At 53.7% G+C, this 19,696-nt stretch overlaps 1 protein-coding gene across 2 annotated transcripts in view; it reads right to left on the bottom strand.

Moving 5' to 3' along the window:
- LOC131094354 (acid-sensing ion channel 2) overlaps positions 1–19,696 on the bottom strand; it is a 499,734-nt gene that overhangs the window by 3,364 nt on the left and 476,674 nt on the right. For both annotated transcript variants that reach the window (XM_058041965.1, XM_058041966.1), the window contains exons 3-8: positions 18,964–19,091; positions 10,192–10,342; positions 8,458–8,514; positions 7,555–7,708; positions 6,041–6,132; positions 2,800–2,879 (exon numbers count right to left, since the gene is read on the bottom strand). In XM_058041965.1, coding sequence (XP_057897948.1) covers positions 2,800–2,879; positions 6,041–6,132; positions 7,555–7,708; positions 8,458–8,514; positions 10,192–10,342; positions 18,964–19,091 — 662 coding nt within the window. The remainder of the gene's footprint in view (positions 1–2,799; positions 2,880–6,040; positions 6,133–7,554; positions 7,709–8,457; positions 8,515–10,191; positions 10,343–18,963; positions 19,092–19,696) is intronic.

A 19,696-nucleotide genomic window follows, 5' to 3' on the forward strand; every position in this document is an offset into this window, starting at 1 on the left:
AAGGCACAGGTGTCTGTGACTCCATGCCAAGGTCTCTGAGCCTCCTGCCAGGGTCTCCAGGGCAGCCAGAGCAATGTCCTGGGTTCTGACAGGGTGGGCAGGCCCTGGCACAGGGTGCCCAGAGCAGCTGGGGCTGCCCCTGGATCCCTGGCAGTGCCCAAGGCCGGGTTGGAGCAGCCTGGGATAGTGGGAGGTGTCCCTGCCATGGCAGGGGTGGGAATTCAATGATCCTTAAGGTCCCTTCCATCTAAACCATTCCAGCATTCTCTTACAAGGAATAAACCCCACAAAAATTCCATTTTTTGGGACCCTTTTGGGGTTCAGGGAAAGCTCCCAGCTCTGTGAGTTCCATTTCCCTTCCCAGCCCTCTCATCTTCCTGCTGCTGCTGCAGGATTTGGCTTCCAGGGAAAGCCCATAAAACTTGGGAAGTGTTTTACTGGAAAGCTCCCACTGGGAGAAAAGAGAAATAAAGCCAACAAGAAGAAAGCTGAAATCCTGAAATCCCCCAAAAATGGGTCAGTTCCTAAGGAATGTGGATCCTGGTTGGTGCAGGGGAGTGTGGTGGGAATTTGGGACCAGCAGGACAGAGCTCAGCAGAAGATCACAGTAAAGCCTCTTTATGGTCAACATTTCTCCCAAATTTGGCCAATCTATGAAAAAAAAATTGTATCTGGTTGCTTTCATTCTCAGAATGTCTAAATATTTTGTCTGAAAACTCAAATTTTTGAGGTGCTGACACCCACTTTGTGAAACTCCAAACAGAGGGGGAAAACGGTGTGGATTTTTATCAATTTTAAGGTATTTTTTTCCTTTTTCCCGGGCTGGTGGGGTTAAATATCTGGGATTGTGAAGATTCCCCTGATGGGGCATTCCCAGGGAGCTTCTCCGAGGGGACAAAATGAATTTTAAGCCCAAATAGGAAGAAAAAAATAAAAAGCGCAGCAAACCCCCCCCACATTTGACATATTTTATCAGCAGATGTCAAAGAAAGAAGGAAAACAGAGAGGAAAAACCCAAATTTGTAAGGTTTCTTATGGCCTACTTAGGAAAAATCCCCAAGAAATCCAGGAAAAGGCAAATGTAATGAAATATTTGGGTATCCAGGCCGAGCTCTAAATTCAGGCTCAGCTTTTGTTGATCTCTGAGCTTTAGGCCTGGAATTTTTCCATGTTTTTAATTCCTGGTTAATGGCACCAATGCTGGAGCTGCCCAGGAGGGATTGGGATGGAGGCAATTGTCTGAAAATATAAAAATATTAAACAAGAAAAGAAAATGAGAGGATTTGAAGTGAGTTCAGAGCTGGGATTGTGGGGGTTCCCTGGAATGGGATGTGTCCCCAGTCTGGATTGGGACACATTAAATCAAATGGACAACAATGAATAAAATGGAAAACTCTCCCATCCCAGGGCAATAAAACTCCCTGTTCCCACCCTGAGCTGGATGAGGCAGGTTGGAAATTTGTGGGGGGGCTCTGGGATCCCCAGGGAACAGAAAATCCAGGGATGAGGGGCACCAGGAATGGCAAAAACAGGAATGAAGGGCTCCAGAAATCCAGGGATGAGGGGCACCAGGATGGGAAACCCAGGCATGAAGGGCACCAGGATGGCAAATCCAGGGATGAGGAGCAGCAGGATGGGAAATCTTGGGCTCCAGGGTGGGAAATCCAGGGATGAAGGGCAAATCCAGGGATGAGGGGGCATCAGGAATGGAAAATCTGGAGACAAGGGGGTACCAGGAGCGGCAAAAACAGGGCTGAGGGGCTCCAGGATGGGAAATCTGGGGATGAGAGACAACAGACATCCAGGCATGAGGGGCTCGAGGATGGGAAATCCAGGGATGAGGAGCACCAAGAGTGGCAAATCTGGGGATGAAGGGCACCAGGAGTGGCAAAAACAGGGATAAGGGGCTCCAGGATAGGAAATCCTGGGATATCCTGGGCTGAGGGGATCCAGGTGGAATATCCTGGGCTCGGAGGCACCAGGAGTGACAAATCTGGAGATGAAGGGCCGGAAAGTCAAATCTGGGGATGAGGGGCACCAGGATGGGAAATCCTGGTCTGAGGGACTCGAGGTGGCAAATCCAGGGATGAGGGGTGTCAGAAATGGCAAATCCAGGGACGAGGGGCAAATCCAGGGTTGAGGAGCACCAGGAGCAGGAAATCTGGGGATGAGGGGCAGAAAAGTCAAATCTGGGGATGAGGGGCAAATCCAGGGACGAGGAGCACCAGAATGGGAAATCCAGGGATGAAGGGCACCAGGAGTGGCAAAAACAGGGACAAGGGGCCCCAGGGTGGGAAATCCTGGGCTAAGGGGCTTCAGGAGTGGCAAATCTGGGGATGAGAGACATCAGAAATCCAGGGATGAGGGGCACCAGGATGGGCAAATCTGGGCTGGGGGTCTCCAGGAATGGCAAATCTGGAGATGAGGGGGACCAGGAGGGTCAAAACCAGGGTTGAGGGGCTCCAGGATGAGAAATCCCGGGATGAGGGGACACCAGGAATGGCAAATCTGGGGATGAGGGGCTCCAGGAGTGGCAAATCTTGGGATGAAGGACAAATCCAGGGATGAGGGGGCATCAGGAGTGACAAAAACAGGGCTGAGGAGCTTCAGGGTGGGAAATCCTGGGCTAAGGGGCTCCAGGAGTGGCAAATCTAGGGATGAGGGGCAGGAAAGTCAAATCTGGCGATGAGGGGCAAATTCAGGGATGAGGAGCACCAGGATGGGAAATCCTGGGATATCCTGGGCTGAGGGGCTCCAGGGTGGGATATCCTGGGCTATCCTGGGCTGGGAAGGCCTTACCTCGTACAGGTAATCGAAGAGCTCGAGGATGGTGAGGATGCTGGCCCCGATGAACAGCCCCATCTGGCCACCAATGTCACCTGCAGGGGACAGCACCGTGAGGGCTCCCAGGCACCGCTGGGCCCTGCCTGGGCCCTGCCATCCTCCCGAACTGGGAAAAATCCCCCTGGAGCAGCAGGGCCTGCAATGGCATCTAGGGTGTCCCAGGAACGGGCCTGACCCCAAATGGACACCCCCAGAATGGTTTTCCTGCTAATGGAGCATGGAATCCTTCAGGAATCCCAATTCCCACTCTGGGCAAGGTGCTGGGAAGAATGAATGTCCCTGGAGCCAAGGAGAAACCCCAGCCTGGCCAAAAGTGGGAAGGGATTCCCACATCCCCTGGGATGGGACATGTCCCCAGCCTGGGTTGGTGTCACAGACATCTTTTATGGAAAATTCTTTCTTTAAGATTTTTCCTCCTGAGAAGCTGGGAGGCCTCAGGAACAAAAGGTAAACAATGATTATCTGCTGCTGTGAGATGAAACAGGTGCATCTGTGATTGGTCTCATGTGGTTGTTTTTAATTAATGGCCAATCCCAGGTCCAGCTGTGTCGGGGCTCTGGTCAGTCAAAAATTTTATTATTCATTCTTTCAAGCCTTCTGATGTCTTCTTTCTATTCTTTTAGTGTAGTTTTAGCATAGCATTTTCTTTTAATATAATATAACATAAATAAATCACAAATAAACATAAATATAACATAAATAAAATAATAAATCAGCCTTCTGAAACATGGAGTCAAGATTCTCATCTCTCCCCTCGTCCTGGGGACCCTCAAACACCACCCCCGTTCCCTCCCACCCTGGAGGTGACAGAGCTGTCCCCAGGCTCTGGCCAGGCTGGAGGTGCCCCAGTTTGACCAGTAACCCCAGGGTTACGTCCAGCAGGGCTGTTGCAATGCCCATTGCTTCACCCTCCAATTCCTCTCATTATTCTCATGTTAAAGCAAAGATTGGGTCACATCCCGAGCCCACCCTTCCTGCCCTGCCCATTCCAGGTGACTCCTCACTCCTCCTCCCCATTCTGTGTCCTTGGGGGATCCTTTGGGCACCATCTGCTCTCCCATCCATCCCAGCCTTGCTTCTGGATGCCTCCTTCAGTCCCCCCCTGTCACAGACATCTTTTATGGAAAATCCTTTCCTTAGGATTGTTCCTCATGAGAAGCTGAGAAGCCTCAGGAACAAAATGTGAACAATGGTTATCTGCTGCTGTGGAATGCAACAGGTGCATCTGGGATTGGTCTCATGTGGTTGTTTGTAATTAATGGCCAATCACAGTCAGCTGGCTCAGACTCTCTGTCCCAGCCACAACCCTTTGTTATCATTCCTTCTTTTTCTATTCTTAGCCAGCCTTCTGCTGAAATCCTTTCTTCCATTCTTTTAATATAGTTTTAATATAATATATATCATAAAATAATAAATCAAGCCTTCTGAAACATAAAGTCAAATCCTTCGTCTCTTCCCTAATCCAAGAACCCCTGTAAACACGGTCACAGAAGGTGACTGGGATGTGGTGCTCAGGGAAGACAAATCCCACAGATTTTGCTGGAAAACAGCCTTGGATTGACCCCCAGGGCAAAGGCACCCATGGGTGAGGGGAAGGGGCCTTTTCCAGGGGTGTCCATGAGACACAGAGAGAGGAAAAGGGGGAAAAGTTTGGGATCAAAGTGAGAGCCCTGAATGATCCCAGGAGGTGTCCTGGGTTTACACCAGGGGGATTCACCTGCAGAAAAAGATTCTGGGATGAGGCTGTTCCTGAAGTTCCAGAGCCCTGGGAATGAGGGTTCTATCATGTGCAGACAGGGTTGGGGTCAGAGAGGCTCCAGCAGCCTCCTGTTCCTGCCTGGAATTCCTGGAAAAGCCCCAGGATGTGCAGAAGGGCTCCGGAGGGGGCTTTTGGCAGGGCCACACTGTGGGGTGACACGGGGACACCTCTGTGCCCCAGCCCCAGCTTCCCAAGGGGCTGAGCACCCCCAGCATTGCAGAGGCATCCAGGGAGGCTGCAGGGCTGGGCGAGGGCTCACCCCAACCCCAAACCCCGAATCTGCAGCTGGGACCCCAAAGCTGGAGCTGATTTGGGGCTGAGCTCTCAGTCAGGGTCTCCTGCAGCTCCTCCATGAGGCATCCAAAGGCTGGAAAAGGTGGATTTGGAGCAGGGAAGAGGTGACTGAGACGTGATTTTGGGATGTTCTTCCCACACTGCCCAGAGAGCACCCAGCCCCAAAATCTCCCAAAAATGGGAGCAGGCAGGGATGGAGCAGAACCTTCCATGGGGCTCCTCCTCCTCCATGGAGCAGCTGAAGGCCAAGAGCTCAAGCCTGGCTTGGAAACTTGGATTTGGAACAGGGAAGAGGTGATGGGGAGATGGTTTTGGGATGTCTCCCACACTCTGCACCACAGAGAGCACCCAGCACCCACCCAACCCCAAATCTCCAAAACTGGGGAGCTGGGAGCAAGCAGGGATGGAGCAGCTCCAGAACCTTCCATGGGTCTCCTGCACCTCCTGATGGAAAAGATGGATTGGAGCAGGGAAGAGGTGTGATGGAAGATGGAGATGTGATTTTGGGGTGTCCTTCCCACACTGCCTAGAGAGCACTCAGCCCCAAAATCTCCCAAAAATTTGGGAGAGATGGAGCAGAACCTTCCATGGGTCCCCTTCAGCTCCTTCATGAGGATGAGCCAAGAGCTCAGGCCCAGCTGGAAAAGGTGGATTTGGAGCAGGGAAGAGGTGATGTGAGATGGTTTTGGGGTGTCCTCCCCCACACACTGCCAGGGGAGTGGAATCCCCAAAAATGGGTGCTGGGAGCAGGCAGGGATGGAGCTGAACCTTCCATGGGTCTCCTCCTCCTCCATGGAGCAGCTGAAGGCCAAGAGCTCAAGCCTGGCTTGGAAACTCGGATTTGGAGCAGGGAAGAGGTGATGGGGAGATGGTTTTGGGATGCCCTCCACGTCCTGCATCACAGAGAGCACCCAGCACCCACCCAACACCAAATCTCCAAAAAAGGAACAGGCAGGGATGGAGCAGCTCCAGAATCTTCCATGAGCACCCAGAGTATCCATGGGGACATCCCTGGGATGAGGTGGGGTGAGGAGAGCAGCCACAGGGCTTTGCTGGGGGTTTCAAGGCTGTGGACCCCTCCCAGTCTCTCTCTCTCCCCCCCAGACCAGCAGAGACCCCAAACTGGTCCCAGTGCCCCCTTACCAAGTAAGGCTGCCACTTCATAGGCTTTCTTCTGCTCAATGGTCTCGTAGTTGAGTGCTTCAAAAAAAATGTCCAGCACGAGAATGTTCTCTCTGTGGGAACAGGAGAAACATCAGCCCAGGAGCCACCGGTGGCTCAGTCCTCTGGGATAAGGGAAAAATGGGATTTTGGGCTTTATTCCCCTTTTTGTATGGATTGTTCCTCTCTCTGGGGTCCTCAGAGCCCACAGAACCTGGAGCTGGTGCAGACCAGGAGCTCTGGGAGCCTTTGGAGCACCTGGGAAAGGTTTCCCCAGAACTCCTCAGGATCCTGGAGCTCACTTTGCTGGGAACTCTTCTCTTGGATGGTAATTCCTGGCTGTGAGGGTGGGCAGGCCCTGGCACAGGGTGCCCAGAGCAGCTGGGGCAGCCCCTGGATCCCTGGCAGTGTCCCAGGCCGGGTTGGACGGGGCTTGGAGCAGCCTGGCATAGTGGAAGGTGTCCTGCCATGGCAGGGGAGGCACTGGGTGGGTTTAAGGTCCCTTCCCACCCAAACCATTCCATGATTCCATAATTCTGGGAAAAGAATCCAAGGGATCTGGAACAACTCTCACTTCCCACACACAGCAATCAAACGCCCAGGGCTGGGAGATCTCCATGGCCTGAGGAGCTCAGCCCAAGACACAAATCTCCAACAGGACCAGTAGAGTGGCACATTTTGGACTTTTTTTTGGTGGGACTGGAGGATTCCCATGAGGACAATCCTTGGAAAGGAACTCAGAGAAGAAATCAACCTCATCTCTGCCAGGTTTTCACTCTGCTCATCCCTGTGCTGGGGATGGATTGGCCAGGACTGGGCATTTCCCAGACGTTTCCCACCCAAAACCTGTGGGATCTCAGCACCTCAGGACTGATGTGCAGAGTGACCGAGACCACCCTTGGGGGGCTCGGGAGTCCTGGAATGTTCCAGAAGTGTCTGTGGCTGGACTTTGATCCTACACGGGAGACGACACCTGTATGAGGATGGGAGGATTTCACTGGGTGAATGGTGAAGGGATAAGTTAATTAGAGTGTGAAACACAGGGTTTGGGATTTCTGTACAGGGGGGTTTAGAGAAGTAAGATGGAGGAATTGGGGTGTGTCCTGTCCTTCTTCTTCTTCTTCTTGGCCTCCATCTTCTGTGGTGATGGTGGCACTTTGGGATTGGTTATTGCTAAAAGTGCACTGGTTAATAAGGGTGAAAGGTATTGGAGAAAAATGATAAATATTGTATATGTAATTTTGAGTACAAAGACAGGTGACGGCCCCGGGGGCTCTCAGTGTGCTCATGGCTGGCTGCTGTGCAGACCTCTGACGGGCCAAGGGAAAATCTTTTAGATAAACAATTAATAAACACCGAGACTGAGAAAAGACCTGAAGCCTCTTCTCGTCCTTTGGAGCGCGGGCTGCCCAAGGCCATCCCGAGCCTTTCCAGTTCATTAAAACAGCCAAGAAACTGACAAAAACCCAAAGGAATCCAGGCCCTCCCCCACTCACGAGATGTATTTTTCCGACTTGTTGAACTTCTTCTCCAGGTACTTGGCCGAGGTCTTGCTGGGGATCTTGACCATGGAGAGCTCCTTGTTGTACCTGGTGAGGTTACAGGGGGTCCTGCAGATGCAGTAATTGCTGTCCTTCTCTGCCAGGAGACCTGCAGGGGGGCAGCCATGGAGCACACAGGGTCCCCATAGGGCAGGGAGGGACCTCAAGGAGCAGAGACATGGAACAGGGACCCCAGGAGCAGGGAGGGACCCCAGGGAGCAGGGACATGGAACAGGGGCATGGAGCAAGCAGGGAGGAACCCCATGGAGCACACGGGGTCCCATGGAGAGACCTCGTGGAGCAGGGAGGGACCATGGAGCAAGGAGGGACCCCATGGAGCAGGGAGGGACCCCATGGAGCAGGGAGGGACTCCACAGAGCAGGAAAGGACTCCATGGAGCAGGGACACGGAGCAGGACAGGAGCAGAGATCATCCCTCCCACAAAGGGGCCAAGATTCTGGGATGAGGCTGTTCCTGAAGTTCCTCTGGAACTTTTGGACTCTGGACATTTCTCTCCCAGTTCATCCCAGTTCTCACCCCCCTTGGAGGGGCCTCTTGCTGCAGGTGACACTCTGTCATCAACAACAGCTCGGAGAACCCGTGGCTGAGTCCCTGAATCCAGGCTGGGGATGGGTCCCTCCACCCCAAACCCTCTCCCCTGATCCCGAGGGTTTCTGTGCTCATGGAGAACCAGGAGAAACTCCATCCCAGCCTGCATCCAGCACTTCCCAGCAGCCTGGGGCTAATCCCAGCCCCTCTCCAGGCTGCAGACCCCCTGTTCCTGCCCAGCCAGGAGCATCCAGGCTGCTGAATTCCATGAACATTCCATCCCTGCACCCAGGGCTCCCCGGTACTCACTGAGCGCGGGCTCCGCGCACTCCTTGTACTGCTCCGGGGTGCAGAAGGGAGCATCCCCTGCAGGGACAGGACAAATCCATCTCAGGGGGACACCCAGGGACCCCCCTGCAGCCAGGTGAGCCCGGCTGTGCCCAGCTACGCCCGCCACAGGGGCCTTGGCATGCAGGAGCTGCTGGGAGCAGCAGCCAGGGGGGATCTGATCACCACAGAAGGCATTTCCAGCCTTCACCACACCCAAGTCTCTCTTCTCTGGTTTGGCCATTTCACAGGGAGTTATGGAATATCCTGGGCTGGAAGGGACCCCCAGGAGCATCCAGTCCCACCCCCCGCCTTGCCCAGACCCCCCAACACTCCCACCCTGGGCATCCCTGGCAGCGCTGTCCAAACCCTCCTGGAGCTCTGGGACCATTCCCTGGGCAGCCTGGGCAGTGCCAGCACCTCTGGGGAAGAACCTTTCCCAATATCCATCCCAACCCTGCTGTGACACAGCCCCAGGCCATTCCCAGGATCCTGTCCCTGTCACAGGGAGCAGAGATGGGAGCTGCCCCTTCTGTGCCCCTCCTGAGGACACTGAGCTCAACCCTCAGCTGCTCCTCGTGTGGCCCCTCCAGACCCTTCCCCATCCTCGTGTCCCTCCTTTGGACCCTCTCGAGTTCCTCGATGTCATTTTTATTTTGTGGTGCCCAAAGTTGCCCCAGAATTCTCGGTGAGGCTGCCCCAACCCAGAGCGGGGCTGGACAATCCCTCCCTGCCCCTCTGCTGTCCCTGATCCCCCAGGGCAGGGATGGCCCTGCTGGCTCAGATCCAGCCTTTCCCAAAGGCCACGGGCACCTTCTTCCCTCAGGTACCCCCAGCCCCTCCAGCCCAGGCCAGGTGTCCTTGTCCCTGATCTGGCACATGGCCTGTCCCTCCAGCCCAGCCCCAGATGTCCCTCCAGGTGTCCCCATCCTTGACTGTCCCCCCAGCCCGTCCCCAGGTGTCCTTGTCCCTGATCTGGCACATGGCGTGTCCCTCCAGCCCGTCCCCAAATGTCCTTGTCCATAACTATCCCTCCAGCCCATCCCTACGTGTCCCCAGCTGTCCCCAGTGTCTCTGCTCCTGACCTGCCATGTGAATTGTCCCTCCAGCCCATCCCCAGCTGTGCCCAGCTGTCTCCCCTGTCCCTGACCTGGCACATGGCCTGTCCCTCCACTCTATGCTCCAGCTGTCCCTGGAGGTGTCCCTGTCCTTTACCTGGCATGTGAACGATCCCTCCAACCCATTGTGAGGTGTCCCAGGTGTCCTTGTCCCTGATCTGGCACATGGCCTGTCCCTCCAGCCCACCCCCAGGTGTCCCCACTGTCCCCACTGTCCCCTGCTGTCCTTGCTCTCCCCGCTGTCACTGTCCCTGATCTGACATTGTCCCTCCAGCCCATCCCCAGGTGTCCTTGTCACTGATCTGGCACGTGGTCTCTCCTTCCAGTCCATGCCCCAACTGTCCCCCAAGGTGTCCTTGACCATCCCTCCAGCCCATCCCCAGCTGTCCCTGCTGTCCCCAGGTGTTCCCACTGTCCCCAGGTGTCCCTGTCCCTGACCAGCCATGTGAATTGTCCCTCCAGCCCATCCCCAGCTGTCCCCCCTGTCCCCAGCTGTTCCTGCAGGCTGTCACGCTCTACGCCAGGAATCCTCCCTCCATCCCATCCCCTGCTGCTCCCGCTGTCCCCAGCTGTCCCCCCTGTCCCCCCTGTCCCTGACCTGGCATGTGCACCATCCTGCAGTTGCAGTTCTCCACGATGTAGCGCGTCTCGCAGTCGATCCTGCACGCTGTCACGCTGTACACCGGGAAGAACGCCAGGCCCAGCTCCGGGGAGCGGCACTCGCCCCACGGCGGGGGCAGGTACGTCAGCTGGGGACAGGGGGGGACACGGACATCAGCGGGGGACAGGGACATCAGCTGGGGACACAGGGGGACAGGGACATCAGCTGGGGACAGGGACAGGAGTCAGTTGGGGACACAGGGACAGGGACATCAGCTGGGGACAGGGACAGGAGTCAGTTGGGGACACAGGGACAGGGACATCAGCTGGGGACACAGGGACATCAGCTGGGGACACAGGGACATCAGATGGGGACACAGGGAGACAGGGACATCAGCTGGGGACACGGGGACATCAGCTGGGGACACAGGGGGACAGGGACACCAGCTGGGGACAGGGACATCAGCTGGGGACACAGGGACATCAGATGAGGACAGGAAAAGGAGTCAGCTGGGGACACAGGGGGACAGGGACATCAGCTGGGGACAGGGACAGCACAGGGGGCAGGTACATCAGCTGGGGACACAGGGACATCAGCTGGGGACACAGGGAGACAGGGACATCAGATGGAGACACAGGGACATCAGCTGGGGACAGGGACAGGAGTCAGCTGGGGACACAGGGGGACAAGGACATCAGCTGGGGACAGGGACAGCACAGGGGGCAGGTACATCAGCTGGGAGGGGACACACGAGGACATCAGCTGGGGAGACCTGGGGACAGGGACATCAGCTGGGGACACAGGGGGACAGGGACATCAGCTGGGGACACACGGGGACATCAGATGGGGACAGGGACAGGAGTCAGCTGGGGACACAGGGGGACAAGGACATTAGCTGGGGACAGGGACAGCACAGGGGGCAGGTACATCAGCTGGGTAGGGACACAAGGGGACATCAGATGGGGAGACATGGGGACAGGGACAGGGCTGTCAGCTGGGGACACAGGGGGACATCAGATGGGGACACAGGGACAGGGGTCAGCTGGGGACAGGGACATTAGATGGGGACAGGGCAGCACAGGGGTCACCTGGGGACACAGGGGGACAGGGCTGTCAGATGGGGACGGGGACATCAGATGGGGACAGGGGTCAGCTGGGGACACATGGGGACAGGGACATTAAATGGGGACTCATGGGGGCAGGGGTCAGCTGGGGACAGCACAGGGACAGGGACATCAGATGGGGACAGGGACAGGACAGGGACTGGGCTATCAGATGGGGACACACAGGGACATCAGATGGGGACAGGACAGTACAGGGGTCAGCTGGGGACAGGGATGGCATAGGGGCATCAACTGTGGGACAGGGGCCTCAGGTACCTCAACTGAAAACAGGGACAGGGACATCAGCTGTGGACAGGGACATGAGCTGGGGACAGGGCCAGGGCCAGCAAGAGGGACAGGCACAGGGCAGGACATGTCCCTTGTCACAGGGCAGCCCCTGCAGCCCCTCAGGGCATCCCCCCTCCCAGGAGCTCCCTGACTCCTGGGATAACCCACTGGGACAGGCTGTCCCAGTGCCACTGAGTGACACTCCCAGGTGACAGTGAACATCCTGGAGGTGACACTCCCAGTGTGAGGTGACACTCCTAGGTGACAATGAATGTCCTGGTGCTGACACTCTCAGGTGACAAAGAATGTTCTCGTGGTGACAATGAACATCCTGGAGGTGACACTCCCAAGTGACAATGAATGTCCTGGAGGTGACACTCCCAGTGTGAGGCGACAGTGGATGTCCTGGTGGTGACACTCTTAGGTGACAATGAACATCTTGGAGGTGACACTCCATCCTGGAGGTGACACTCCCAGGTGATAATGAACATCTCATGAGTGGCAGCAGCGGTGGAGGGATCAGCTGGAATTTCTGCCTGCCAGACTCTGCTTTACAAACTGGAAGAGCTCCACCAAACCCTCCCAAAGCAGGAGGATCTGCACATTCCCTGGAAATGCCTGGAGTTTTCCCCCTGCTGCTGCTCCCAGCCTGGCACAGGAATCCCTGGGCTTAAATCCAGGGGGAATCCATCCCTGAGGGCTCCCCTGAAGCCCTGCCTGGCCAAATCAGGGCTGAAACCTCAGGAAAAGCCTTTCCAAGCAAAGCCCCAATCCCGTGGAGCTGCTGAACTCCCTTCAGAGCTGGATTCCTGCTCCTGTGGCCCTGGAGCTGCTGGGAAAGGCACCCAAGGAGCTGGAGCAGGATGGAGGGAGCCATCCCAGCCCTCAGAATTAATGGGACAGACTTCATTGGGCTTGATGCCTCTCCCTGCAGCCCCTCCTGATCCAGATCCTGATCCTCCTCCTGAGGGGTTCCCTCAGGAATTCCTTTCCTTTCTGTCAGATTATCCCAGCTGGAGTGAGAGGGATTTGGGCTGGATCAGCCTCGGGATGTGGAGCTGCTCCCTCCACCTGTGGAATGCAGGGTGACCCCAACACCTGGCAATGGTTGGTGATGCTGGCAGCTCCCATCCCAGGCAGCACACCAGGAACTCAACGTAACAACTTATTTTATAATCTTTTTGACCAATCACACAAAGCAAAAGCACATTGACAGTAGTTCTATCTAATCACTATAAGCACAGGTACCTGTGGTTAAAACAATGCTTGCTTATTTTAAATACAATACCTACTTGTGAGCCTTAAAACACAATGCACAGAGCTCCATTGTTAAGATTTAACCTTCCTAATATCGTGCTAGATAAACTTTTCTGCAGCTTAGAGAGTTATTCTAGACAAGCATTAATCCACAGACCATTGTTCTATTTGTCCTTGCTTTTCTACAGTTTAAATAATTTTTCTGCTGACCAATCTCATGGCTGCTGCTCAGCTCCAATCACAGTTTTGCTGTCTCTGGGGCCTGCCTTTTGCAGCTTTCCCAAAACTCTCTAATTTGGTATATTCCCACAACTGGCATCTGATCCATGATTCAGAATGCTGAACAATTGCTTTATTAACACTATATTACATTAATAATATATCATAACTATACTAAAGAGATACTAAAGAAAAACCCATGACTCTCTGAGGCAGCCTGGACACAGCTTTGACCCAACTGGCCAGGGAAACAAAACAACCCTCAGAAGAACCCAATCAACAAATCACTTTGGGAAAACAATCTCCATAACACATTCCACACGTGCAAAAACAACAGGAGCAGAGAACAGAGATAAGAATTGTTTTCTCTTCTTCTCTCTGTGCTTCTCCAGGAAAAATCCTGTGGGAGAGAATGATGTCTCTCTCTGTTGAATGTGAATGCCACATCCACCCTCCCCTGCTGCCCCCAAAGTGGCAACAAACCCCAGCAAAGCAGCAGGAAAAGCAGGGAAAGGCAGCAGGAACATCCCTGCCCTTGGATCCTGCAGGATTTGTGCTCCCTGGAAGCTTCCCCAGGCTCCTCCTCCTGTTCCTGTATAAGAAATCCAGCTCCAGCCTCTAACTGAGGGTGACAAACTCCCAGCCTGGCCCTTTTGCAGTCATTAATAATTAATTAATGAATTAAACGCTTTTCCTGCCCTCCTGATCCCGGCTTTCTCCAGGATTACTGGGATCAGTTCCCAGCTGGCAGGTGCTAAAAGGGGAAGGAAAAAATGGATTTGACTCCTTGGAAGCTGGATGGATTCTGCTTGTCCCAAATGCCAGGAAAAGAGGGGATGAGCTTGGAAAACCTGGAGGGAAGAGATCCCAAGGCAGGGGAGGATCAGCTCCTGCCACAGCCCTTCCCTGGCCACATTCCTGCCTTTCCACACTGCTCCTGGCACGGAGCATCTGCCCACAGCCAGAGGTCACTCCTTCAGTTAACTGGAACTGCTATCCCTGATTTCCCTGCCTGCTTCATTTTCTCAAGCAGGGAAATGTGTGGAGATGATCGGAGCAGTTCGATAAAATCCTAGAATATCCCAGGTTGGGAGGGGTCCCACAAGGATTGAGTCCAGCCCCTGTTCCTGACCAGGATCCCAACAATCCCCCAGGATCCCAACACTCCCACCCTGGGCATCCCTGGCAGCGCTGTCCAAACCCTCCTGGAGCTCTGGGACCATTCCTGGGGAGCCTGGGCAGTGCCAGCACCTCTGGGGGAAGAACCTTTCCCTGCCCCATTTCCCTCTGGCTCTGGTGTGGAGAGCCTGGTTCAAGCATGGCTTAAAGAAAGAGGCCATGAAGGTATCCAGCTGATGGGAAGGTGAAGGGCAGCTGTGAAGCAGCAGTTCCCAGGCTTGATTTTGTAAATAACTAGGTTCTCAAGACACCTTTTCTATAAACAGCAGGATTCTCAGACAGTTTTCTCATAACAGTCCTTGGCTGCTCTGGGAACAGATATGAAGGTTTTGAGAACTTTTCATATCACAGTGAGAACACTAATTTTGGTCTCAATAATCAACCACGGGTATTGTAAACAAAAGGAGGGGTTAGAGTTTTCTCTGTAACCTATCGTGAGCTCGGATTTTGCAATATGCATGAAGTTAATTAACACTGTTATATAAAGTGGCTAATTTAATCAATAAATCAGAGTCGATGCTGATCAACAACAAGATGGGTTGGCTTCCTTCGCTTTCAACACTCTGGGATGGATCCAGCAGCAATCCCTGCCCAGACCTCCTCACCAAATTCCAGTGATCCCAAGGAAGGATCCAAGCCCTCCCTGAACGTCCCCACCTGGGCTGGGTTCCCAATGAAACCAGAACCAGAACCCTCTGCTCCTTAAGGAGACCTCCAGCAGCAGCAGCAGCAGCTTCTTGAATTTCCATCCCAGGCAGCTCCAGCCCTTGTGGAAAGCTGAGAAACCCAGAGCAGGCACGGCTGGCTGATCCCAGCTCCCAGTTAATGGTGCTGGACCTGCTCCCAGTTAATGATCCTGGAATTGTCTGTTTGCATCTCCAGCTCCTTTCCCATCCTGCCTGTTCCTTCCCATTTGCTCCTTTCCTGAGGAATTGGTTTTCAGGGATGAATTTGATCCTTCCAGCCCCTTGGGGCAGAGCTTGGGGGTGGTACAGGGCTCATGAGTGCCCAGGGAATTTGGGATTTTGGAGCTCCAGGATCCTTCTTTGCAAATCCAACAGGAACAGCAGCACTGAGACCTCCTGCAGATCCATGAAAAGTCCAGGGCAGCCCCTCCCAGGTTTGTTCCCATTCCTGCTCCCCCTGGATGGGCTCAGGTGCAAAATCAGCCTTAAATTCCCAATAAAATGGAATTATGGAATTGTAAAGGTTGGAAAAGCCCTCTGAGATTGAGCCCAGCTGTTCCCTCTAGGCCACCACTGCCCCATGTCCCCAAATGCCACATCCACATGGATGAAACCCCTCAGGGATGGGGACTCGCCCCAGGAATCTCTGCCTCTCCCCCTGCTCATTCCCTGGCACACCCAGAGGTAGCCAGGCCATTCCTCCTCGTTCTCCCACAACAATCTGCTTGGATTTGTTGGAGCCAATTCCCAAGCTCTGGCAGAGGTGCCAGTTTGGGGGCTGGGAGGAATTGGACTCTGAAGTTTTCCTGTCCTCACTTTTCCACCTTTTTATAAAATCCTCTTTTCCACAGGGCACAGGGGGAGCAGGAAACCCAAACCATTCCCTCATCCTCAGATCTGATGGCTCTTCCCAACCTCCCTTCCCACCCTCTGCCTCTTCCAGGCTCTGCCTCATCTCCACCCATTGCCTAAGAGAATCCTGGAATGGTTTGGATGGAAGGGACCTTAAGAATCATTGAATTCCCACCCCTACCATGGCAGGGACACCTTCCACTGTCCCAGGCTGCTCCAAGTTCTGTCCAACCCGGCCTTGGACACTGCCAGGGATGCAGGGGCAGCCCCAGCTGCTCTGGGAATTCTATTCCAGGGCCTGCCCACCCTCCCAGGGAACAATTCCTGATTCCCAATCTCCCATCCAGCCCTGCCCTCTGGCACTGGGAGCCATTCCCTGTCCCTCCATCCCTCTCCATGGAAATATTGGAAATATTCCCTCTCCATTTTTCCTGCAGCCCCTTCAGGTCCTGGAAGGTCTCAGTTTGGTCACCCCTGGTGGCCCCTCCAGGATGAACAATCCCACGTTTCTTTAACCAGGAAACATCTCCCTTGGCCACGTGTCCAGAAGCAGCTTGGGCTCTTTAACCCATCCACCACATTTTATGGACAATTCCTGTTGGAATTGCTTCCTCAACAGTTTTTGCTGCTGACTCAGCATTTCCACCCCGCCACTGCCAGGTCCCTCCCAAGGTCACTCCTGCATTAACTCCCAAGGTGGGAAATGCATCCCAGGAGTGTCTCCTTGCAGGAACCACGGGGCTCAGCCTCTGCAGGAGGAGGAGCAAAGCTGATTTAATTCCTGTTTTTCCAGCCTTAAAGCTCCTTGTGAAGGGAGATTTTTAATGAGATGCCAACCATGGAGCAGAGCTGGCTCTGGACAGGGGGATTTTGGGAAGAACTGGGTGGAAAGCCAGGATTTATGGTCCCAAGATGTGAATCCTCACTGGTGCTGAGCTGCAGCCCTGGGAAGGCAGAGAATCAGGGAGCAAATCCCAGGGAATGCTCTGATTTCCAGAGTGGGATGGGGAAAGAAGGGAGGGATTTGAGCAGGGCCACAGGGAATGATTCCACAGCCAGGAATGAACCCCCAACATCCCAAATTCTGACCCACTCCTCATCATCCCAAATTTTCCCCACTCCACACCTTTTATCCCTGTAAAAAGAGATTTTAACTCCCTGAGGCTGCTATGAGCTGGAAGATGGGAAATCAGCTCCACTTTTTCTTTATTCCTGTTTCATTTTCCAGCTGCAGGATCATTTATTTTATGGCCCAGGGTGTAAAACTCCGGGTTCAGGACCCCAATAACTGCCTGGGCTCAGTCCCTGGGGGATTTACTGGAGCTCTTCCACCTTTGGCTCTGGTTTATTAAAGGAGCAGCACAGAAATAGAGATTTAGTTGGAAAAACCCCAGTCTAAATCAGGGATTGGGATAAAAGCTGCACATTGGGAAGGCAGGGCAAGCCCAAGGTCCCTGAGGACTAATAATTAATTAGAGGAAGTTATTAATGGTTGTAATTAGGTTAAAAATTATTTCCTGGGAAGAGGGATTAGGGTAGGAGCTGAATGCTGGAGATCCCTCCAGCTCTCCTGAGAAAAGGCTTTGGAACCCTCAGATGATTTTAAACCAGTCAGAAAATCCCAGGAATGAGCCCTTCCCTCTCCCAAAACTCTGGCACAACCCCTGGAAAAGGGAGACCCTGGATCTGAGAGTGCCTAAATCTGTTCTTCTGTCCTCTACATCTCCCACGTGGAAGGGGGGATTTGGGGTGGAATGTTTTCCCCTCTCATCTGGATGATGTTCTGGTTGGAATTCTCATTTTTCAGTGGAAATATTGGACTAGGTAATGCTGGCAGTGGGGTGGGGAAGGATTTCAGCAGCTGCAGCAAAGTCCTGGAATTTGCACCAATTTAACCCAAAGCCCTTGAGATCCTCTCTGCAGGCTCCAGCTCCCAGCCCTGCTCCCAAATCTTGTTCAAGATGGGATTTTTAAGGAAGGCAAATCTTTTCAATACTGCTGGAGCTGCCAGGTGGGTCTGACTTGAGGAGCAGTTCCCAAAATCTTTGAGTATCAGGAACCACATGATGCCCTGTCCAGCCCTTTCCACCCCTGCCCATCCATCCATCTATGGATTCCATCCATGATCCATCCATCCATCCATCCATCCATCCATCCATCCATCCATCCATCCATCCATCATCCATCCATCCACCATCCATCCATCCATCCATCCATCCATCCATCCATCCATCATCCATCCATCCATCCATCCATCCATCCATCCATCCATCCATCCATCCATCATCCATCCATCATCCATCCATCCATCCACCATCCATCCACCATCCATCCATCCATCCATCCATCCATCCATCCATCCATCCATCCATCCATCCATCCACCATCCATCCATCCATCCATCCATCATCCATCCATCCATCCATCATCCATCCTTCCATCATCCATCCATCCATCCATCCATCCATCCATCCATCCATCCATCCATCATCCATCCATCCATCCATCCACCATCCATCCATCCATCCATCATGATCCATCCATGCATCCATCCATGCATCCATCCATCCATGCATCCATCCATCCATCCATCCATCCATCCATCCATCCATCCATCCATCCATCCATCCATCATCCATCCATCATCCATCCTCCATCCATCCATCCATCCATCCATCCATCCATCCATCCATCCATCCATCCATCCATCCATCCATCTGGATGTGTCACTGCTGGGATTCACAGAAGATGATGATTCCCAGGTATCCCAGGAGAGTTTGCCATCAATCATTTGGATGTTTTGGTGTCACCTGAAAGATTCCTGCTGTTCTCCTTCAGGAAACTCTGTCCTCCTGCCTCTTTTTATTTCCTTGGAATGTGTTTTTTCCAGGAAAACCCCAGTGGGTTGGACAGGACCCAACACGTGGAGCATAGTTCAGCTCCAACCATGGAAGAGCAAGGGATGAAATCCATCCTGGAGATGGAATTACTGAGGGACCTTAAGGAACTGTGGGAATGCAGGACTCTGGAATAACCATGGGAGATAACCTGGAAAAGCTGCCCTCATCCCAAGAAATCTGAAGCAAGGCATCAAAACCCTGTTAACAATGGAGCTGCATCTCAAGGGGCATCAATTATAGAAGCCCTGGAGGGATCCTGGGGTGGAACAGGAATTTGGGACTTACCCTTTGCTCCTGGGTGGCCACGAAGGTCTGGAATCCAGGGGCCACCCCAAATCCCAGCTCCTGGACAAAGGGAGGCTCAGACTGGCTGTGGATCTGCACCTTGACTCCGGCCTCGAACGTCGTCTCCTCTGCAAGGGAAGGGGGAGGTTAAGGAGCTCAGGAACAGCTGGAATGTTCCCACCTGGATGATCGGATCCCTGGTAACTGAGGGAGGAGATCCAGCAGCAGGGTTTGCCAGGAGCAGATCACTCCTGGGCCTCATCCCAAATCACCTCCCATGGGCACCAGGAGCATCCCCAGCTCCTGATCCCAGCTCCCCCTCCCTGGCACAGCAGCTCCAGCCTGCTCTGAACTTCCAAGGAAGAGAAACCAGGAGAAAACCTCCCCTTTCCAGCTGGAATTTGGTTCCAGGACACTTTGGTGACATTCCCACATCACCAAACCAAACCAGCTCCTCCCTCCGCAACCTGAGGTGTTCCCATTCTCCAGGAGGGCTCCAGCACTAAGGATTCATGAATTCATGGATGCTCCTCTGCTGTCCCATCCCTGGCACAGCCCGAGGCCACTTGGGAATGTTGGTCATGAAATGACATTAAAAATGTCCTAAATTTCAAGGAATTTTGGGTTTGGCAGCAGCTCCAAGCTGGAAAGGCCTTTTGGGCTGGGACACATCAGAGCTCAGGGTGATGGGAGGTTCCCACATCCCAAATCCATGTGGAGGAACTCGAGGTCA

Source organism: Melospiza georgiana, chromosome 28, assembly GCF_028018845.1.
Source record: "Melospiza georgiana isolate bMelGeo1 chromosome 28, bMelGeo1.pri, whole genome shotgun sequence".
Classification (NCBI taxonomy): Eukaryota; Metazoa; Chordata; class Aves; order Passeriformes; family Passerellidae; genus Melospiza; species Melospiza georgiana.